This window comes from Colletes latitarsis, chromosome 1 (assembly GCF_051014445.1).
Source record: "Colletes latitarsis isolate SP2378_abdomen chromosome 1, iyColLati1, whole genome shotgun sequence".
NCBI classification, from domain to species: domain Eukaryota; kingdom Metazoa; phylum Arthropoda; class Insecta; order Hymenoptera; family Colletidae; genus Colletes; species Colletes latitarsis.
This window is the reverse complement of record NC_135134.1, coordinates 41713045-41733830: the sequence shown is the minus strand read 5'-3', so window position 1 is coordinate 41733830 and position 20786 is coordinate 41713045. Positions and strand designations below refer to the sequence as shown.

General features: G+C 39.0%; 2 protein-coding genes across 4 annotated transcripts in view; both read right to left on the bottom strand.

The window, feature by feature from the left end:
- Fancd2 overlaps positions 1-20786 on the bottom strand; it is an 83502-nt gene that overhangs the window by 36858 nt on the left and 25858 nt on the right. The gene's annotated exons all lie outside the window — the stretch shown is intronic.
- LOC143341705 (uncharacterized) overlaps positions 223-20786 on the bottom strand; it is a 117449-nt gene continuing 96885 nt past the window's right edge. For all 3 annotated transcript variants that reach the window (XM_076765009.1, XM_076764918.1, XM_076764833.1), the window contains exons 5-9: positions 9473-9695; positions 7721-7917; positions 6837-7051; positions 4774-5077; positions 223-3916 (exon numbers count right to left, since the gene is read on the bottom strand). In XM_076765009.1, the coding sequence (XP_076621124.1) occupies positions 3360-3916; positions 4774-5077; positions 6837-7051; positions 7721-7917; positions 9473-9695 (1496 nt within the window). In that variant the 3' untranslated portion in view covers positions 223-3359. The remainder of the gene's footprint in view (positions 3917-4773; positions 5078-6836; positions 7052-7720; positions 7918-9472; positions 9696-20786) is intronic.

The following is a 20786-nucleotide window of genomic DNA, read 5'->3' as shown; positions in this document are numbered from 1 at the left end:
TAAAAAGAATGAATAAATAATAATCGTGTGTAATTTGCGTTCGACGCATGTGTAAACGTTCGTAACCTTAAATAACATATAATATGCCAAACGCGAATCACTTGTTCCTCGTATGGGACCACAACTGGTACACCATAACAAATTAAAATTAATCAACTTAAATATAACAATTGAACAGAAATCCGATCGGAATGGTCGAGAAATACACGGGAATACATAATGAATGTTGATAATTGTTTCTATTAAGTACGATACAGTAATTATAAAATAATTTAGTACTTCTCAGCGTTTCATTACACTTACCTAAATTCCATCGCTTATAAAATATTCAAATTCAATATCGAACGATAATAAAATATCCACGTTTATTGCCACGCTACGTATAATCATATGCTACATAGAGATAGTTAGAGTAACAGAAGTAGAAGCTTACGCGAGTAAAAAATTCGTTCTTGCTATTTATGCTACATTTACAGCGAATTTCAATTCAGTCGGCTGAACAGAGGAAAAGTAAGAGATCGTGCTTATACACATGTGATGGTCAACGAGAAAAACTTAATGTACGATTATCGGAAACAAGGTACTTCGATAATATCTTCGTTACTGGGTGTAACAATTTTTCGATAAGTACTTTTTTTTACGCGAGTTTCTTAACATTTAGTCGACGGGACGTAGAATCATAGTTCGAAATCATAGACGATTCACAAGGGACAAAGACAGCAATAGATTAGTCGAATAAAATGACTGAGATAGCAATTCCGATGGCCTTGAGTGGCCATTCAATTTTGCGCCGACATATTCAATGCACAGTTTTTCATAAATTTTTAATTAATGATTTTAAAGTCAAAACTTATAAAATACAGCCATTGACATGGTTTTTTACTTTTAAGTGCAATAAATATCCTGACATGAATTATATTTAAAGATTTTCAAATATATCAAATAAGAATATGCAACCCCCATTATTAACGAAGAGAACATTAGTTAATATCAGAGTTCAATTGTTATTTGTATATGTATATATACTATTTGTGACTCGTTTGAAATTTCAATAAACGAACGTTCGATGATGTGAGAATTGCAATTTCGATAAACGTGGTTTTATGAGTTCGTGAGGCCATTTTTCCACCCGTCGTCTAACTGTTAAACTATCACAAAACTGTGTATATATATATTTAATTTTCCATTTCATGTACATATATTTTTCATGAATGTTATAAATAAGATGACTAAATGTCACGGTTTCAGTGCTAAAGGATGGATTTTCTTATTGAAGATGTCGACAAATAGAACAGAACACCATCTTTTAAGTAGCCTGCCGTAGGATCGATCGTTAAGAAAAAGTGATACGTTTAATTTGCTACGGAAATATGTTCGAACGATCTATTTTCGCAGTGAAATATACTGGTATGTTCTAAATATACAGTGCCATGCGGTACCATGAGTGCATAGGAGGATAAAAAATAGTTCAACAATAATGTCGTGAGTTTCAGCGATTCCGTTGCTGAAAGTAACGATAACTATGATATAAATTAAGTAAACGTACTGCGTGTGAAAAATTTTAACGGAACGTTCGAAAATAGATGATAATATTTAGCGGTGTGCGAGTACACGAAATATTTCGGTTTCTGTCTGTAATTTATATTAAGATTAGGTCGGGATTATGATAGTTTATTTTTTACGACGTCACATAAATATAGGGAAACATATAAAAATTTTTGTATCGTTTAGAATTCGTTTGTTGTGTATAATACATAAGAAATCATGAAAGAACCCTGATTTATTTGTAGTAATTGTTACCTAAAACAAATATAATTAACAAAATTAATCTTACGGGGCATTTTTTAACTCGGAACTACCTTAGTTCAAGGTTCAAGTGATTTCTGTGTTTTCAAAAAATGTTCCACTTGATCAATTTTGTAGATTACTTAAAAATTTGCTAAATATAGTAATGTTTAATAAATATTAATAAATACAACTGTTACGCGTCTATGTTATTTGTAGCATGGATTGGTGAACGTCCTGCAGCTAAAGTTCAAGCTGTGATGTATTTTCAAATAAAGTATACATGTTTCGACACTCCTACCTTAATACTTTTACATTCAAAAAGACAAAACGAATCAATTTATATACGATAAATGTAAGGTTCGATTTAAAAAATAAGTGTATCGTCTCACTTGCAGAAAACGTTAAATTACAGGAAATTGGACTAGAACCATTCAATTTTTACCTGTGTATCATTTTTTTCTATTTGCAAACAAAAATGACAATTTCGTATACTGGCACATCGCTACTGTTTATCACGAGTTCTACTTTTCATACTAGTTTCGGGAAGTATTTTACACATGGACGTCTTCAGAGAGATTCGATTTTCTACTGAATTATCGCTATTCGAATTACATTCAGAGGAAAAAGCATAGTGAGATCGTAGAAACACCAGCGAACCAGTAGTCTAGAAACAATTTCTGTATATTTTTTGTATACTAATACATCGAGAACAGATCCGTAACGAATTACGAAAAAGATATTTGATGGTTTCTCGTATCATTTTACATATCGTTAAATAAATGTGTTTCAAGAATCTCACTTCACTCCTTCTATCCAAAATATAACAAACAGGATGAATCATCTAACTCTATCGCTTGAAATATTTGTTCTATTTTTAATATTTCAAAATAACGTTTTCTACAAGAGTTATTTGTTTTCGCGAGTGGCATCGTATGTATTAAAATATTTTTATTCTAGATAATGATATCAGGGAGAAAACTTTTATCCAGGATGTCCCAGTAATCATGGTACAACCAAGAAGGTGGTGATTCTATGTGAAAAACTAAGTTGAAAATGTGAAATAAAATTTTCAAGGCGATCAAGACTTTTAAGACTTTCTTGACATCGAATTATATTCGAATCACTTCGAATCTGTTTAAGATTTGTATAAGATTTGAAGCAATGTGAAGCGATTCAAAATCCAACTACTGTACGATCGAACACGATTTTCCTGGTCTGTCCATTACTGGTTATTTCTACTTACTCTGATATCCAAGTGGTATGCCTTCGTTTAAAGTCGACTGTTTCAAAGACTACGTATATTAAATTTATGTTTAGACGTAGAATTATCCTCTCTCCGATTATATCATGATTACTAGGATCTCCTATACGTTTCCAACGATAAAGTTGGATGGGTCATCCTATAAGACAAAGCTACGGTTAAGAACGATCAGCACTGGAAGTGTGTGTACGGAGTATAAAATGTGTATAAGCACCGGATTCTTTGTAAACGCTAAATACCTACGGTTCTTGGTACTACAGCTATAAGATAAGTCTCCCGTATCAAAAAGAAAAAAATGTCTATGGGAACACTAGGTACTGTAACAAGTCTTGCGCACGTCGGCAAGTATTACACTGAAATCGTCGTCCGCTTTCGACACGTGCTCCATGCTCTGAGATTGCTGCTGCGACAGTTGCTGTTGCGACTGTTGCTGTTGCTGTTGTTGCTGTTGCTGCTGTTGCTGCTGGGACGGGTGCTCGGAATACTTCGCGACGTCCATGCCCTGGTGATACTGTTCCATCGTATGGCCGATCCCGACGTTCGAGCATCGACCGTCTTTGCTCTGATCGTCGACAATGCACTGAGAGTTCGACATGTCCATCTGAGACTGCTGCGGGGCGTAATAACGCAGATCACTAGCGTAATTGTGATTGCTGTCGAGCATATTCTGCGACGACAGGCTACTGTGACCCACGCTGCTAGGGTGAGCGTACTTGAAATATTTCTCCAGCTGTAGCGTCTGTTGTTGTTCCTCCTCGGCGGTCATTCCTGGATCCATGTGACCCAATATAGGATGCTGCTGACCCGTACCGCCGGTTTCCGTCTGGTACTCCTGGTGATGAGTCATTTGGTACCGATGCGACACACCTGGAACCAATTGGACAAGGGGACTCGTAATAACGCGACCCAAGAGTCATTTATTTTATCATTACTTTTGATTATTCGTTCATAAGTTGATTATAAGTTCGTATAAGGAAAAAATTTAATGGGGGATTCTAGAGGGCAAAATAAAACGAAAATCAAGAATAGTAATTTGTTGATTGAGGCTTCGTTTAAAAGTTATTAATATTTAAAGATCCGCCTGTAGAACGGCAACCTGCGAACAGCTGCGTGCGCGGAACTTTAAACGTTAACAACTTTTTAACGAAGCCTCAATCGACAAATTAGTATTCTTGATTATCGTCTTATTTTGGTCTCTAGAATCGTCCATTAAAAATTTTCCGTATAAATGCCGAACACCCTACGTATGTAACAATGTCCCTATTTTAAACATTTAAGAATTTCTCGTAGAAAATCGTCTTTGATGATGAAAAGCGAGTACTGTAATCCCAACAGAAAGAAATCCTAGGTTTAGCCTGGTGAATCTCCCACATCGATTGCAAAGCAGAACATACACGCAGAAAAATTGTTAGCGTTCGGTGAGATACGAAGGGGATTATTTACAGTGAACGAAATTTCTATAAGAAGTAAAAATAACTAGATTTTATCGTTTCATCGAGCAGGTTGAGAGAGTTATATCGAACAAAGCTGTTTTATAACTTAAAAATATTCTACTCGGAGAAAAGTTCAGATATTAAAACATAAGCGGGGGGGTTCGAGCGCGAGCAATGAGAGGAAAGAAATTGTAAAAGGAAAACAGGATTGCTCGAGGCGCATATCCTCGGGCCGCTGGAATCCGTCCAAGTGTAACATTCCAACGTAAGTAAAAATGAATGAAACATTACCGGAACAACCTTCGGCGGCTCCGCGAATCCCCATGGACTGCTGTCGATTGGCACACTGGACAGGATTATAGTTACCCTCGACGGAGGACTGCATCGAATAGTTGGCATTCTTCGAGGACTGAGTGCTCGTGTAGTGCTGCAACGATTGATCGTGCGGGGATGCGACTGGTGGATAAAAAGTGCCCGTGACAGAGCCAACGTTTTCGAATCCGGAGCGCAGTTTGTTACACGATACCATCATCCCGTTCGCTATGCCCACTGCTGCTATGCTGGACGGCTGCCTTTCGAAATTTAAGTAGCTCACCTGAAAACACGATTTAAAAAATTTTTATCTGGACCTACGTACAATTATATTGGAATATTGCAAATTAACTCGAACCCCTCTAAGAAGACGTCCACTCTAACGTGGAGAGGGCAAGGCCTTCGGGTTACCGATTTTGTTAAAATTTTCCACGTTTGTACAATTAGTTATTCGGTTTAAGAATATACAGGGTGTTCGGCCACCCCTGGGAAAAATTTTAATGGGGGATTCTAGAGGCCAAAATAAGACGAAAATCAAGAATACCAATTTGTTGATGAAGGCTTTGTTAAAAAGTTATTAACGTTTAAAGTTCCGCCAGTTCCGAATTTTTTTCTCAAAAATGCGCAGGATTTCGGGGGTATGTCTATTCACCAAAAATGATTGTAATTGACCCCTGCAACCGAAAATAATTTTTCCAAAACGATTTGAAATTTTTTAATTTTGTCGAAAAATTACACATCTTTTCGAATTTTTTTCTCGAAAATGGGTAGGATTTTGGGGGTATGTGTAATAACCAAAAATGATTACAATTGATCCCTGCAGCCGAAAATAATTTCTTCAGAACGATTTGAAATTTTTCAATTTCGTCGAAAAATATAGGTACCTACCCCCCCTGTCGATTTTTCTTAAAAATTCCTTTTTCATTTTTAGTAATTTTGTTTGGCGCCCTACAGAAAAGTTATCTAATACTTTTTTGTAGGTACCCATGAGCTCTACTTCCCCCCAAAGTTTCATTGAAATATATTCACAATTGTAGGAGTTATGACTGTTTGAAAATTGGACCATTTTTATGGGGTTTTTCTCATTTTGCGTGGTCAGGGACCAACTTTTCGAATATTTTTGCGATTTGTACATATTCTCCACCAAAATACGCGTAGTTTGCTTTTTTAAACATTAAAATCGTCCAATCCGTTCAGGAGTTATGACATTTTAAAGATACGTATGAAAATTCGGGCAGACATTTCTGGCCAGAAATTATATTTTCGGTAAGGAATTTTTTTCTCGAAAATGTGTAGGATTTCGGGGGTATGTGTAATGACAAAAAATGATTGTAATCGACTCTTGCAACCGAAAATAATTTTTTTCAGAACGATTTGAAAAATTTTTTTTTTTGTCAAAAAATTTCAGCACCTATCCGAATTTTTTTCTCGAAAGTTGGTAGGATTTCAGGGATATGTCTATTCACCAAAAATGATTGTAACTGACCCCCGCAAACGAAAATAATTTTTCCAGAATGATTAAAAATTTTTTAATTTAATTTTGTAATAACTTTTTAACGAAGCCTCAGTCAAGACATTGATATTCTTGATTTTCGTCTTGTTTTGTCCTTTAGAATGTTCCATTAAAATTTTTCCCAGGGGTGGCCGAACACCCTGTATATTCTTAAACCGGATAACTAATTGTACAAACGTGGAAAATTTTAACAAAATCGGTAACCTGAAAGCCATGCCCTGTCCTTGTAAGAAGGTGGCCCAGACAGTAGAGGAAAATTATGTTTCGGGGCCCTAAATTCGTGTTTGATCATTGATCCCGGGAATACCCTGTATATTAAAAGCAATTTACGTCTGTGTAATTTTGTTTTATATAAAGTGTTCCGATCCACCTCTGTTCATAATCAAAAGTAATGGTTTCTATGACAAATCCGAAAAATTTTAGTAAATTTGCTTATGCTCTATCGAACGATCGAACAAACGATCAACGTTGAATGGAAAACGCGAAGAGTAGAATAATGTTCCTTCGTCCGAAGACAGAAATTACTCACCGATTTTTTATAAGTCAGAGTGTCCGTGTAAGCACCAGAATTCTGACACGACGATATGCTAGTACCACCAGCATGACCTGTGTGCAGCTGATTATCGCTCATAAAGGTATACCGTTTCGTTTGCTCGTTCATTTCGCCGTGCTGCTTCGACGTACCCTCCATCAGATCTCGTTCGGGATCTGGGTTTTGGTTGGATGGCAAATGCGTTCCGTCACCTGATCAAGATTAATCCCTCGGTAATTCCAACGAAACATATTTCTCCGGCAACGTAAACACCGATAACGATCGAATTACTTTAACCAAATACATCGATCGAATCTCTGGACGCACGTAAAGATCGTTCGTTAACGCATTGTTGATCGGACACTTGTCGACTGATCTTTTGCTACTGGTACATCGTTGATCTTAGCGTTCATTCATGTGAAATAAATGAAGTATCAATATGTAATCGTAGGTAATCGTAGGATCAAGAAGGTGTCATTTGTTTAGGTTTTACGAGTAATTTTTACGTGGTCGCTTACTTTCCTAGATACGACGAAGTTTTGGGCTCAAAGATGATTCAAGAATATTTTAATAAGACATCTACTATGTGTGTAAATTATATGAAAATAAAGATATCGAAGAGATTAAAAATTTCAAAATGTTGATACTATAGCGAACTGAGTTTTGAAATGAATGAAAAATAAAGAAACACTAAAGAGTTTCAATATTGCAAATTGCAATAAAAATAGCCGTTGAGAGTATATAATAGTCGATCAACGATGCGTTAATACGTTCACAATGCGATCGCAAATACGATACGCGTATGGTAAATTTCTTCAAACGATTCTTTGGTTAGCTCTACAATTTCCTGAATATTAATTATTGCGAGTACAAGGTCTCACCATCAGGCTCTGGACTAGCAACTGGAGATATATCCGGTGTGTGAATGATAGGCGTATAAGGGCTACCGTACAGGGAATTGTTCTCCGATTTGTACTCCTGGATACTCTGCTGCTGCTGATGATGATACAGGGACGAGATCGGGGAATGGCCGCCCCATGGGATTTGAGGAATGCCTTGGTAATTGTCCATCTTGGACCTTAAACGAACAAAATGATAATGACCTGTTTACCGTATCACAGAAAAAGAAAATACAGTGTAAATAGGGAGGCTTGAGTGTGCTGCGATTAACTCTATCGATAGCATAGAGCAATAGATTACGACGAAAGTGAAATTATTGAAACAAAGCTTTCTAGTAATGGACGAGTTTTGAGAGTGTTACAGTCTGTTTGATAAGTCGACGCGATATTTTCGAAATTTGATTCCTAATGAGAGGGAAATTGTGTTAGTTCAAACACTTGTAATTTCCTTCGACACGCATTCACTCGAGTCTTTCAGTTTCAATCGTGTCTATGCGATATACAGCCATTTTCGAATATGAGTGTCTTCTTATGCTGTCATTTAAAATGGCCAAAAATGAGCGTTAGAAGTGCAACAAAATATATGCACAAATTTGTTAATAACTGGGTACAACTACAGAAAAGCAAAACAAAGCGATCGTCTCTCTCTTTTCCAAGAATCTGTCGCTTTCTTTGTGTAAGGGGTAAATTCTTCTAACTAGAAAAGGCGTAGATATTGGTATTTTGACTACCAAACATCGCTTACAAGCAAATAATGTTGCATATCGAAGCACAATTGTCAAACCTTCCAAGAAAACACGTCAAAGAAGAGATCAACGTGGGCACACGAGAAACTTGACGTGTCGTGTTTAGCGATGAGTCTTTCAGAAAATGTTTTAATGTCTTCCTATAATGAAATATAAACTTTGAGGAGAATACAGTTTGACGCTCGAATCATTAAGTAGAAAAATTCGCGAGATATGGAGATCTTTGCTATCGTATGCAGAAAAGTTAACGTATCCAAAGTTGTGAAGAGATAATCGCTAATGAGGGAGATTAGATCCATTATTAATCCCTTGCCATACAATGACGACTCTGACTCGTTACAAGTTCCTGATGTCAAGTTTACACAATCATAAGGCTACTCATTGGTCATCAAGTCTTAAAATCAATACATTTTTACATTCACGAGGTATTCGTAAAACAAATCTATACTTTTTCGTGGTCATTCCTTGTACGAATAAATTTAAATAAAATTGTGTAATATACGTTTGAAAAATTATTTAGAATTAAATCCTATGTCAAGGGGCTAAACAAAAGCGATTTGTACACAATTTTGACCAAACAGACTGTATTTATAATTTACGGAACAAAGGAAAAATTCATTTAGAATTTCCTTTATAATACCTTTGAAAATCATCAGAATCGGAGAGGGTAAAGGAGGGAGGGGCAGACAATTGAGAACTTCATCCGTTGTGACGACTGAAAGTTTTCTCGCCCCTATTGGAAAACCCTGTATCTGTATTTGCTAAGCAGACTCTTGGATTCTTTTTTGAGATTCGTTATAAATATTATCGTGTATTTTGCGTAGAAAAAAAAAAATCAGCTGGTCGTCTAAGGGTTAACCTGTATATCGCGTTGGTCGGATCCACGATCCGTGGCGTATTGCCTTGCGCCCCAGCGATTAATTCGCCGACCGTGGTCGGTTGATCTTGAAAAATCGACACGAACCGAGGAGAGAAGATATCGACTTACATGGAATGATGAATCGTCGCACCGGCGGGGTTGGACCTATTGCCGACGGTGTTGGTTGCGGACGGAGGTGAGGACGGTGCCCCCGGGGCCCGTTTCGCGTGTTTCCTGCGCCGTGGCCTGTACTTGTAGTTCGGATGTTCCTGCATGTGTATGACCCTCAGCCTCTCTGCTTCCTCGACGTATGGCCTTCTGTCCTGCGGGGTCAACCCTCGCCATTTCTTTCCTGAAATACACGCGGCCTGTCCGTTACCGTCCGTGCTGTTCGCAATTTTTTGAACCACGCGACGTTACACGGTTTTCGAGGGACAAAAATCGTGGCAACGGTTACGGTCGTAGTTGCTGAATTGCACACAGGGTGTCCTGCAACGACCGCCACGACCGGAAACTACTTAGAAAATTGAGGGGGCCATTCTACCTTCTAGGCAAGAAAAAAAGATTGTGATTTTTTTTTTGCGGGTTATTAAAGAGCGATTAATTCCAGGTTTTGTAGATATATTTATTATATGTTTAACTATATTTATGAATTTTTTTAATGTATAATATCTATTGATGACGCAGTTTTGGTTGATTAACAAACAACAGTTTTTACGTACAGCGCCCGACTGTGTAGATAATATTTTGCGAACAAGTTATTCGAAATCCAAAAAGATATTCTTGATATAGATAAGTTTGATTATACCATGAACTAAGATATTTTCAAAAAAACGGAAAATGGCACAATGGTAGTTATTTTGCGAAAACGTACTGGAGTATTTTCATATATTCCGGTGGCTTTTTGTTGATAATAGAAAGATTCTAAACATACTGTATTTTGATGCTGATATCTTGAATAGTTTTCATGTTATTGTCTACGTAGTTTCGAAAAAAACAGCTTTAAAATTTTACGTCCAGTATTTATACCTGCGCGTGGTACATTTCAGCAGGCAATAACCTCGTTAGTTTTCCAAAAAAAAAAATTCGATTTTTATTTAATCCCAAAAGGTAGAAGGCCTCTTAAACATTTCTACAAACTTGTGGTTCCTTTCTTGTACGACATTCTGTTGTCATATTTTAGCTGGCTCTGATCGTTTAACGAAAAATAATTTAAAGAAAAGTTGTAAAATAAACTTCGAAAGTACCCTACATTCCCATAAAAATTGGAACCATTTTGTATTGTTTTTTTTCGTATTCTTAAATTACAATCCGATTTATCATTGTTATTATCTGATTCATGCACCGTAATTAAATGTTATTATTATTGTGAATCTTATTATAATCTATTGTATACTCGTGAGTCACGCTTCAGGCATAAATTAAATTATTTTTAATTGGATAAACAAAACAATAGAATCGTATCTTAGTCGTCAGTGTCTATAACACAAACTGAAGTTTCAAACTTGATTATTTTGAAAACTAAGCCAAAATAAACAAAATTATATTCTTTTTGTTTCTCTCATTCATCTATACGTAATCACCTCCCGCCCGCTTCTACATGTTATTCGGGAACACCTTGTATAGCACGATACCAGATTTTTTTATGGAAGAAGGATACTTTTAACCGTTGATCGTTCGTAACCATAAATCTTTCGCCTTTAGGTGCAAAGATGCTTACCGTCGTTCCTGAATTCAGAAGCAGCGTGAAAAGTAATACAAATTGTATTAATAACACGCTAACAGCACAGACGAGAATAAAGAATTTATGAGTATATTATTTTCAGAAACTAATTGCATGTATCCACCTAAATGATAGATATATAGATAAGGCGAGTTGTAAATATGTATGTAATGCATGGAATAAATCAGCGGTTCGACGCCTCGGTCGTTTTAAACTTTCGTTCGCTACTGTACACTGGAATGCAAAGAAAATGCTTCTTATATACAGAACGTTTTATTATTCAACGATAAATATATCTTGGCAGAATCAACTGTTTCTTCGAAATATCGAAAAAAGCGAAAAAATCGTTTGAGTTTATAATTACTCACAAGCTCTGTACTTCTCTATCAAACGGGGCACACGTGTACGATACGCGTACGGAAACAATCGTATTTTCTGGTCAGCTTTCCACGATTTCTGGCCATTGTCGCCTACGTATCGACGAAAGGAAGAAAATTTCGCGAACACGATTCACGATCGATGGTTTGGTTGACGATACTCTTAATTCATCGAACGAGACTGGGCCCTAATTGCCCGTCGGTGGTCGATGGAATCGGAAAAATGGCGAACGGGGGGAGGAAGCGTAGATACGAATTACAGGAGGGGCTTGGCCGTACCGGAGACGAGACGCTGGAATCTGCCTTAGTTGCGTTCAATATGCTCGGGATGGTAGGCCGGAATATCATTAAGCAGGGATAAGGGTTAATACGAACGTAAGATGTTCACGACAAGAACGAAAAACTTGAGCGAGGCGGATGTATACGGTGTGCCGCGTACATATGTACGCGGGATCGGCCCGTACATGCAAGGGGCCCCGTATAGGTACATAGGCGCATGGGGGCGTAGATATGGGTGCGCCCGTGCCTTCAACCAGCCACAAGGCACGAACCATTATTTCATATTTCATTTTGTATATTTCAACTCCGGAGGAGACGCTAACCCGAAGGACTTCGCCCGGAGGGGAGGACGGAAATAAGAGAAAACGAACGTCCCCGGCGAGAGGGGAAGGAAGGGGGAGGGAAGGTAAACGACAGAAAAAAAAATACAGTCGGTCCTCTATCTCCCTGAAAGTCCATTTTTGTCGCCCCGAGTTCTTCTTCGCTGCTCCGTCCACGCTGTACGTTTTTTGCGGTGCGACTTCTCGTCGCTTCTTCAGAGGGTGGACGCTGTCGCGAGCACCCACGGAATCGAAATCGACTCGAAGGAGACTCGGTCGATTCCTCTCGCGTACAGTGTTCGCGGTGGGCGGAAATATTATAAAGCTGTTTAAAATTCTTCATTTTGCCAAGCAACAAATACGGTTCTAACAAGTTACGATATTGTTAAACGAGACTCTACGGTAGAAGAAACGGCAAAAATTAGCGTAAAATAGTTATTATAAAATTGTTGAATCATAGCTTTTCAATGTTTACTCATTTAGATAATTTAAACGATAACGTTATTCTGTCGAGACTATCTTCATTTTATATAATTTAATTTCCTCTTTCTTCACTAAAAGCGATACTTCTATGATTAAATAAAGTTTGACAATGTCACGAGTTGTCACCAAAGACGCTTAAACGAAGATTAAGTGTTATTACGTGACATTTATGGTCGTATAGATTATAATGCACAGCAGGCCTGAATAGGTTAAAGAAAATAGCAAGACTTTACGAATTGTATCGATACTTTACTTTTATATTATCTAAAATTCATCTTGATTTCCCCACCAATAGAAAGCTAGAAAGTTGTCCGTTTGGAAACTTTTGCGCGCCACTGTATGTGCAATCTGTGACCTTTGATCGGTAAACACGCACAACTGCATTCAACTTGAAAAAGTTATGCAATCATACATACTATAATAAGAGATGAAGGTAAATACAGGTAAATTGTATGAAATTGAGTCAACCTTATTTTCGATATTACGGTACCATAAATGTTTAGAAACGTGCCGTTGAAAAATATGAACATACGTCATTAACACGTACAAAATGGATGAGCTCAGAACTTAAACAAGTTCTTTGTTAAACAACAAACGCAGCTTTGGAAAAAATTCTGTCGAGCAGATTTTAAAAAATGTATGAAACATTCTATTAAATGGATCATTTTGCAATTAAAAGTTTTTATCAGTTGATATATAATTGTCGTTTAATTTATAGTACAAGCATGCTTATAACTCCGATTATAGTCTATGATTTATCATCTTAAATGTGACGTTGACGAAAAAAATTGAATTTTGGCCAATTTTTCGGCGTTTTCGATCACCGTGCGTCGGTATCAGATTGCTCCGTTTGCTTCCGTGTGTTTCGTAGAAAGAGTGAAGTCATAGGGGGGACGAAGTCGAAGGGAGGAAAGATGGGATTTAACCGCAGAGGAAGGAAGAAGAGACAGCGCCTGAAACTTTTTGGCTAACAATAAGTAAACTTAATTTAATATTCCTGGGCGCGCTCCACGGTGAGCTAGCCCCGGCAGTGATTCATCATCACACCCGCGCACTGCTTCCCACCATGACGTCCTCGTTAAGTATTCTAATGGTTACCATGTATCTCTAATTTACTTTGCTCTCGGCCCTAGTCAGACGACTTCATTAATTTCAATGTTTCGGTGAAAACCAGCCCCGGAGGATAGATCGGGAATAAGTAGTCCTCGCTGGATTAGTTAGGGTGTCATTGTTTCGACTCGTATTAATAGTAATCCTCGTCAGTGTAATCGAATGACTCAACCGAATGTTTAGTTCCGAAACGTTTTTTTCGATTTTGCCTGCAGGACGCGTGAAAGCGTTAAAAGTACGCAGAAATACACAAAAAAGAAAAGTACAAAAAAGACAAATGTTTTATAGAGAAACATAATAAAACTCAGCTAAACGATAAATGCTGTCACTTCTATTGAATTAGGAGCACCCTAATGCACCAGTTTGTATGTATTACAGACGAAGAACGTCAATGAAAAAACTTCTTCTCGACGATATTTCTGAAGACATAACACGTTTGCTACCATGATGGTCACAGGTGCTTCGAGATTGTTTGCAACGAAACAACCCTAATAATTTTAAATAACGCTTCCGAAATTAGGAACGTTTTAAAATAAGTACATCGTTGAATCGTTGAATATTTCTGTTTCTGACGCCGCTCGATACACCCCGCGTATCTGCGAAATCTCGATACAGTCTGTCTATGATTAAAAAAAAGAAGTGATAAAAAATGACAGTCTAGACAGCAATAGCCTCTTAACGCTAGAAAGTAAATCGAGCTCGACCACCCGTCGCGGTGCATTCGTCAAGAAATAAAAAAACACCTTCCTCCTGTTTCCGCGCGAGCAAACAAGCACGCGACACGCAAATGTATGCAAAGCGCATGCGGGTTACAATACGTCGGTCAGCCTCCGTGCATACTCGGAAATCTCATTTGAACCGACGCTAATAGGCTGGCCTTATCCGCGCGGCCTAATCTGCCGGCGTTCGAACGACACGTGAATTCTACGAAGCTCGATAAATTAACACCGGACCCGTCGAGAGAGATCGCGACAAATTACATCCCGTGATTCCGATATTGGCTCTGTCCCCCACTCCCCGTTCGGCTTCTTGGCGAGCGAATCGCGCGCGCCGAAACGTCTTTTTGCATTTGTCAAGCGCATGCGCGCGCGCCTCTCGGTAGCTGACATTTTCCACAAACCCGCCGCTCGTTCCGCGCGGCTAATTAACGATTCCGCGCGTGATTTACGCACGCTGGCTGTCTCTGGCTAATTCAACGAACCCGATCGCCGATTAAACGGGCCCCTTCGCGATACGCTAGGCCCGAGCACCGCCGAGAACTCCGGGAATTTCGTTACGCTCGCGGATGTGCCGTCCCTGGAACGTGACATTTCCAGAATCGAGCGAGAAACTTCTCGCACGGCATTTAGAATACCATCGGGAATTAGTTAGCGCTGGATCCATCCTCTACCCTCTTTACCCTGCCGCCTCGTCTCGCCACGGGGCTTTAATTGCTCGCAGAATGCGCGGTAAATCTTCGCGCCGGTAGTACTGAAATGCTTCCCGCGGTTTTCAACCCCCTCGCGAGACCCTCGGGCCATCGTTTAAGAGAACAATTTACGCAACGTAACAATCTACTTTGCTCGTCCAGTAGTTCTCCCCAGGTTTCTATAGGGTGCTTTTTTCTATAGGGCAGATCAATCCTTATCCAGTTCTGTAATTTTGACAAAAAAGTTTGTTCTTCATAAATTACTCAGATATGTTGTTTCGGTATAACAAAACTAAAAAGAAGTTGTAAGTAAGCTCTGTTTTGTTTATAAGAATCGAGATATTGACATACATTTTTTAATATGTATATTAGTTTGTGTACATGATTTTAAAAATTTCAGTTCAGCAGCCAACAAGATATGGGATCTTTAAACATTGAAATAAATTGTAAATTTTGTTGATTTCTAATTTAAAGGCCACATTTGTATCTCTGTTAGTTCGGATATGGGAGTCTCTAGTATGTTATGGTGGCGGTTTTTTAAAGTTAACCAAATTATTCAACGTTCAAAGTAATTACACGCATGGGCCAACTTTCTACTTTCTTCGTTGGTCCTTTCGAAAGGGCCTCCGGTAAAAATTCGACCACACGCGACGGAGTTCCGTTAAGTCCCGAACGATACCGTCGCACAGCCGATAATTTGAATCGAACACGCGCCCGATCGGCGTTACGAAGCAGAAAATCCGCTCATTTACTCTCGATACGACTGTGGCTGCATAGTACATAATAGTTAATATAGGCAGCAGGCAGAACGAAGGGAACGCAGAGAGAACGGATAAGTCGGCGAGGAAGAGGTCGAAAGCGGGGCCCACGGATCGGTGGGACCGCATCGTGCACCCCGCCCAACCTGGGTCGCCCACTGTCACCATTAATAATACGTCTCCCGTCTCGTGATGTATCTCATCTCCGTTGGCGTCGTGTGTTGTGCCCCGTGTCCTGTCGTGTCGGTGTTTGGCCGTCGTTGTGAGACCTCTGCACACACTCGCTGTCGCGCATGCGTACACCGACGCGTGAAACGCAGAACCACGTGCGCGCGCAACGAAACGCACATTCGTTTGGGAATCGACGCGTGCACGCGCGTCCGTTGTTCGCTTTTAGTTTTACTCTCCTCAGAGTCTCTCTGTAATTTTCTGTCTATCCCGCTTTGCTCTCCGTCCGTTACGCTCTTTGTTTCTCTACCTGTCTGTCTCTTGTTCTCTCCCGTCTCTTACAATGATTTTGTCCTCTCTTGGCTCTCTCTTTCGCACGCGCGAACGATAACACATTTACGCGGTTACGCGCCACAGTGCCCGTTGCGTGCGGGGCCCAGCGCCCGTGGGCACACCCACACGGACCCCGGGAGGGGTTGCGCGCACGAGCTCGTCACAATGCACACGCACGTCGCGTGCAATGACGACGATGACGGCGACACGCGCTTTGCGGCGCACGCGCGTGTATCAACTTTGACAGTTACTTTTCGGGACAAAGACATTAGACGGTCGTAACGCAGCGTCTGCCCGTCTCGCCGCGAATACGAAGTCTCTGCTTTGTCTCTGGGTGTTGTATCGGAACGTTGCGTACGTGCAAATTGGGCATGTGGACCAAGAGCTATGACGGAACTAATCGTTTTTCAATTCGTATCTTTCAACAAAGATTATTAACTTATACAGTCGGTTACACTATTAATTTTATATATACGTATTAATTAATTTAGAAAATTTTAACTTTATTATATCCAGTTTACACTCGAGTATGACGAAAACTCTAAAATGCTCTATTTTCGTTAATTTTTTAGATATTGGAATAAAACTTGGAGGAAGTATACTGTATTGTAGGAGGATTTCTATAAAACAACGTAATTATTTGCAATTTACAAGCGTGCATCGATTACTACCATCGGAATGATATCAAGTTTGCAGGTGGAACGTTACGAGTAGATCGTAGTGGCTACATTACGTTGCAAAGTGAAACTAATTTTCTACCAAACGCGAAATCATCGTCGATTACGAGTCGCCCTGTATGGAGTCGTCCTCACAGACACGGTCGATGTAGTGTGTGGCTGGGCACGTGGACAAAGCGAGCGGGGCCATCGTGTGGGTCCCTCGACAATCTCGTCGAGTGGATTCGTGGCTCCCGGGTTTCGCCCGACGGAAAAGTAATCTGTCCCCGGCGATCAGCCAGCAGCTCTCCTCGAGCTCCTCAGATCTTAATGGATTATCTGATGCGTTTGACTTCGTTCGGTAGCCGTAATCGAGTTCGTGGTAGCTCATGAATGACGGCGACCGGACGCTGGGATTCCTTTGACGCTGAGAAAGCACCGCGACACGACACGGACTCGTCAAGGAAACTGATGTGGAATCCGTCTCGAAGCTGATTGACGGTAATTGCGCGGGTTTCTGGGCCGATCCGGTCCCCGCAGTCAATATCCAGAATATTTTTTAGCGGTCTGCGAGCACGCATTTTTGTTATATATCACTTTCCATTCAGGTTTCACTTTCAATAAAATGTAAACAATTTTATTTGAAGTATTAACTTTAGCATTATACGAATTGTAAAGTATTATTTTTTAAATTTAATACTGTTGGGCCCCTTGGTACCGACATGGCGATTAACGTATTAATAGTTGTAAATTTTATTTTAACCTTTTTCGAAAAGAAAAAAATCTCATTATTTGTCCGATAACCTGATGGTTACGATAATAAAAAGCAAGATTTCATTATAAACAGAGATTCTTTTTTACGCAATAGAGGGATAAATTATTAATAATGATGTTATGTTAGATCAATTCCACACGATGGAATTATATTCACAATGACTCTCTTTCATAGTGCAATGTATTGTGCGAAGAAAAGAAGACCTTCTATGCGAGTCGTACTGGGTCAGACATTATAGTCAGCCTTCGTAAGGCAAAGTCACTCGATGCTGTCCATATACTACTTGCAGCTCTTTATCGCGGCGTTTATCCGAACATTTATTATATTGTGTTTGTTAGTGTAAAATACATTCGTGATAACAATATACACAGCAAGGACAACAGTTAAATAAATTAACAATTTCAATTGGGAACTTGTGTCACACCTATTTCGATCGTTGCAACATTTTTTAATTGGCAAAAATATGTATTATTATATATATTAATGTCCTACAAATAAAAATCAGAAAACAACGTTACTCGGAGACGACCTAATAAAATGTACTTGTCTGGTAGTGCTGCAATTTTTCGAATTCTGTTGGCTTGGTAATCGCCGGAGTGGTTGGGCATCAGTCATGCCAACTGCGCCCAATTACGGCGGAAATTGGCTCCGTGTTACCGACAATTACACAAATGAAAACTATAAACGATAAATATAACTTTCGAAACGCGCCTAATTGCGCCGTGGGCGCAGCATCGAGTCGCTTCCTGGAAAATCATTCATCGCGTCCGTTGGCTGCGTTACCTTGGATGTCTCGAAGTGAGAAATATCGCGGTACGAAACTGCAATTGTCGTGCTGCGTTATGCATGTACCCACGTCAACCGAGCCGCAAGGAGCGACGTTGCACGACGAAAACGCTTCAGCCGTGGAGACATCGAGGGCTCGTACGGTACACCGTATGTACTTTCTGAACAATCTGCTTGGGAATTCACGAGAGAAGGCGACGCGCGTTTGTCAATTTCTCTAACGCGTTCTGCTGCACGTTGCGGCAAGAAACTACGGAGAAACCTATTTCCAGCTGGCCAATAAAATTCTATCACGTAATACAATGCCGGCCACTCCGGGTGGTTCGGATAAAAAGGAGATATTACTGGTTCGTGTAACGAACGTCTCGAGACGTTTACTTGTCACGACCAAGAATTTTAACGAAACAAAACAATGGTTTTTCATTAAAAGCCGTTGGAAGACCGGGCGATCGTTTACGCGATTTATCTTCCAGTGGAAAATCCTGGTGCTGATCTAGGACGACCTCCTCAACGATCAAGCAGTTTGTCCGGTTCGGGTATTAGTATTCTTTTAATTGTCACTGAAACTTTGTTAATCCTTTGATAAACGAGCCTCTCTATCGAATATACAGGGTCCTCCTAGTCTTAATTTCACGACTGCTTTGGAACGTGGGTGCACCTGATGTACCAACTAAAACGAAATCTCTAAGAATCGATGGACCCTGCACCCTGATAAGTGATGAAACAATGGCAAATTTTCAAAAGAAATTAATAGTTTATTATAAACTCAGTGTCTAGCTTAAATGGTTAAACTTGATGTATTTTGGATCTTCAGAGAAAGAATTTTCTCTTAGAAGTATGCTTGCAGAACGTTTCGTTCGAGAGATATTGACTTCTAAAATTACAAAACTATAGTAATAAACCAAAAGTCAACATCTGTTTTATAGTGAAGTTTACAGCTAAAAAATTGTTAAAGATTCGATCATAATTAAAGGAATAGTAAAATCTCGACTGGACAAACCGCTTCACCGATCAGGACCAGATTCTGCCACTCCTAGATATCTGCAATAACTCTTTATATAGCTTCTGAAAGTCGATAATTTAAAAAAATAAGATACCAACGTCATTGCTGTGTTTGTTTGCAGTAATAAATAATTTAATAAGTAGTCTACTGTTAGTGTAATTAGTTCTATTTCTTTCCTGTTATTGTTATTTTACCTATTGAAGGAATCGTTCATTTCTATTTTTAGATGGATTCACGATGTATTAAATTCTTTAATGCAGTTAGTTAAACATAAGGTAACGAAACAAAATACGATTCGTTCGTCACACTTGCGGTATGACAGGTTTTATGACAGTGCCGTACGACAATTTAATACGACTGCGCTGTGGGACAAGTCACGAAAACTCTGTGTCACGATTATCGTTCAAAGAGTCGTATCAAACAAATCGTACAATGAATCATTACGCGTACGACTCCCTCGAATACATCGTAGAAACATTAAATGCATTTCTACTTTCTAAATTAAAATTTCAAAAACGAGGAACCCTCGGATGACTGATTCATGACTGAATTATATTACTTCGCATTACAGAAATACTAGATTTTTCATTGAATTTGTGTGTATTTATATTTGTAAATTCGTTATTTATTGTTATTGTTGTTTATTAAAAATCAAAATTTCACAACTTTGAAATAAATAGTTGCAAAGGAATTTTGTCAAACCATCCCCAGTAGAAATGCACTCCTGTTTAACCTCTATGAGACTAAACTTCTGGTCAGATAAACGAATAGTAAGTTAATTGTAAATATATTATTACTAGTCAATTGATAATAAACAGAAAACATGTGTGATATAATATACAGGGTGTATTCTTACTGGTGTGAATATTTTACGAAATGGTACTACAGATATAATGAAATGAATGAAAAAAAGACAAAAGTGAATGGTCAAGAATGTGTCAATAATTTTTCTCCGATAAAGTGGAGGTTAAAGCAGGACTGGTAATCGGGGAGTCTGGAGTACTATAGGTTAGGGGTAGCGGACTGGCGGTTGGCGAGCCAGTTATGGCTCCTTCCCTTACTTTCCAAGGCTACTATTCAGAGTTGGAACGAAGACTCATCGCACAGTAAACGAAAATGCCAGAAATGTCGCTAAAAACTTCATTTTTCGAAATAACGAATATAGTTCATACGAGTTACAATATCATTAAACTATTTAACTATTCATTAACGAATGATTAATCGAAATATTAATCCGATATTAAATTCGTGATATCAAAAAATC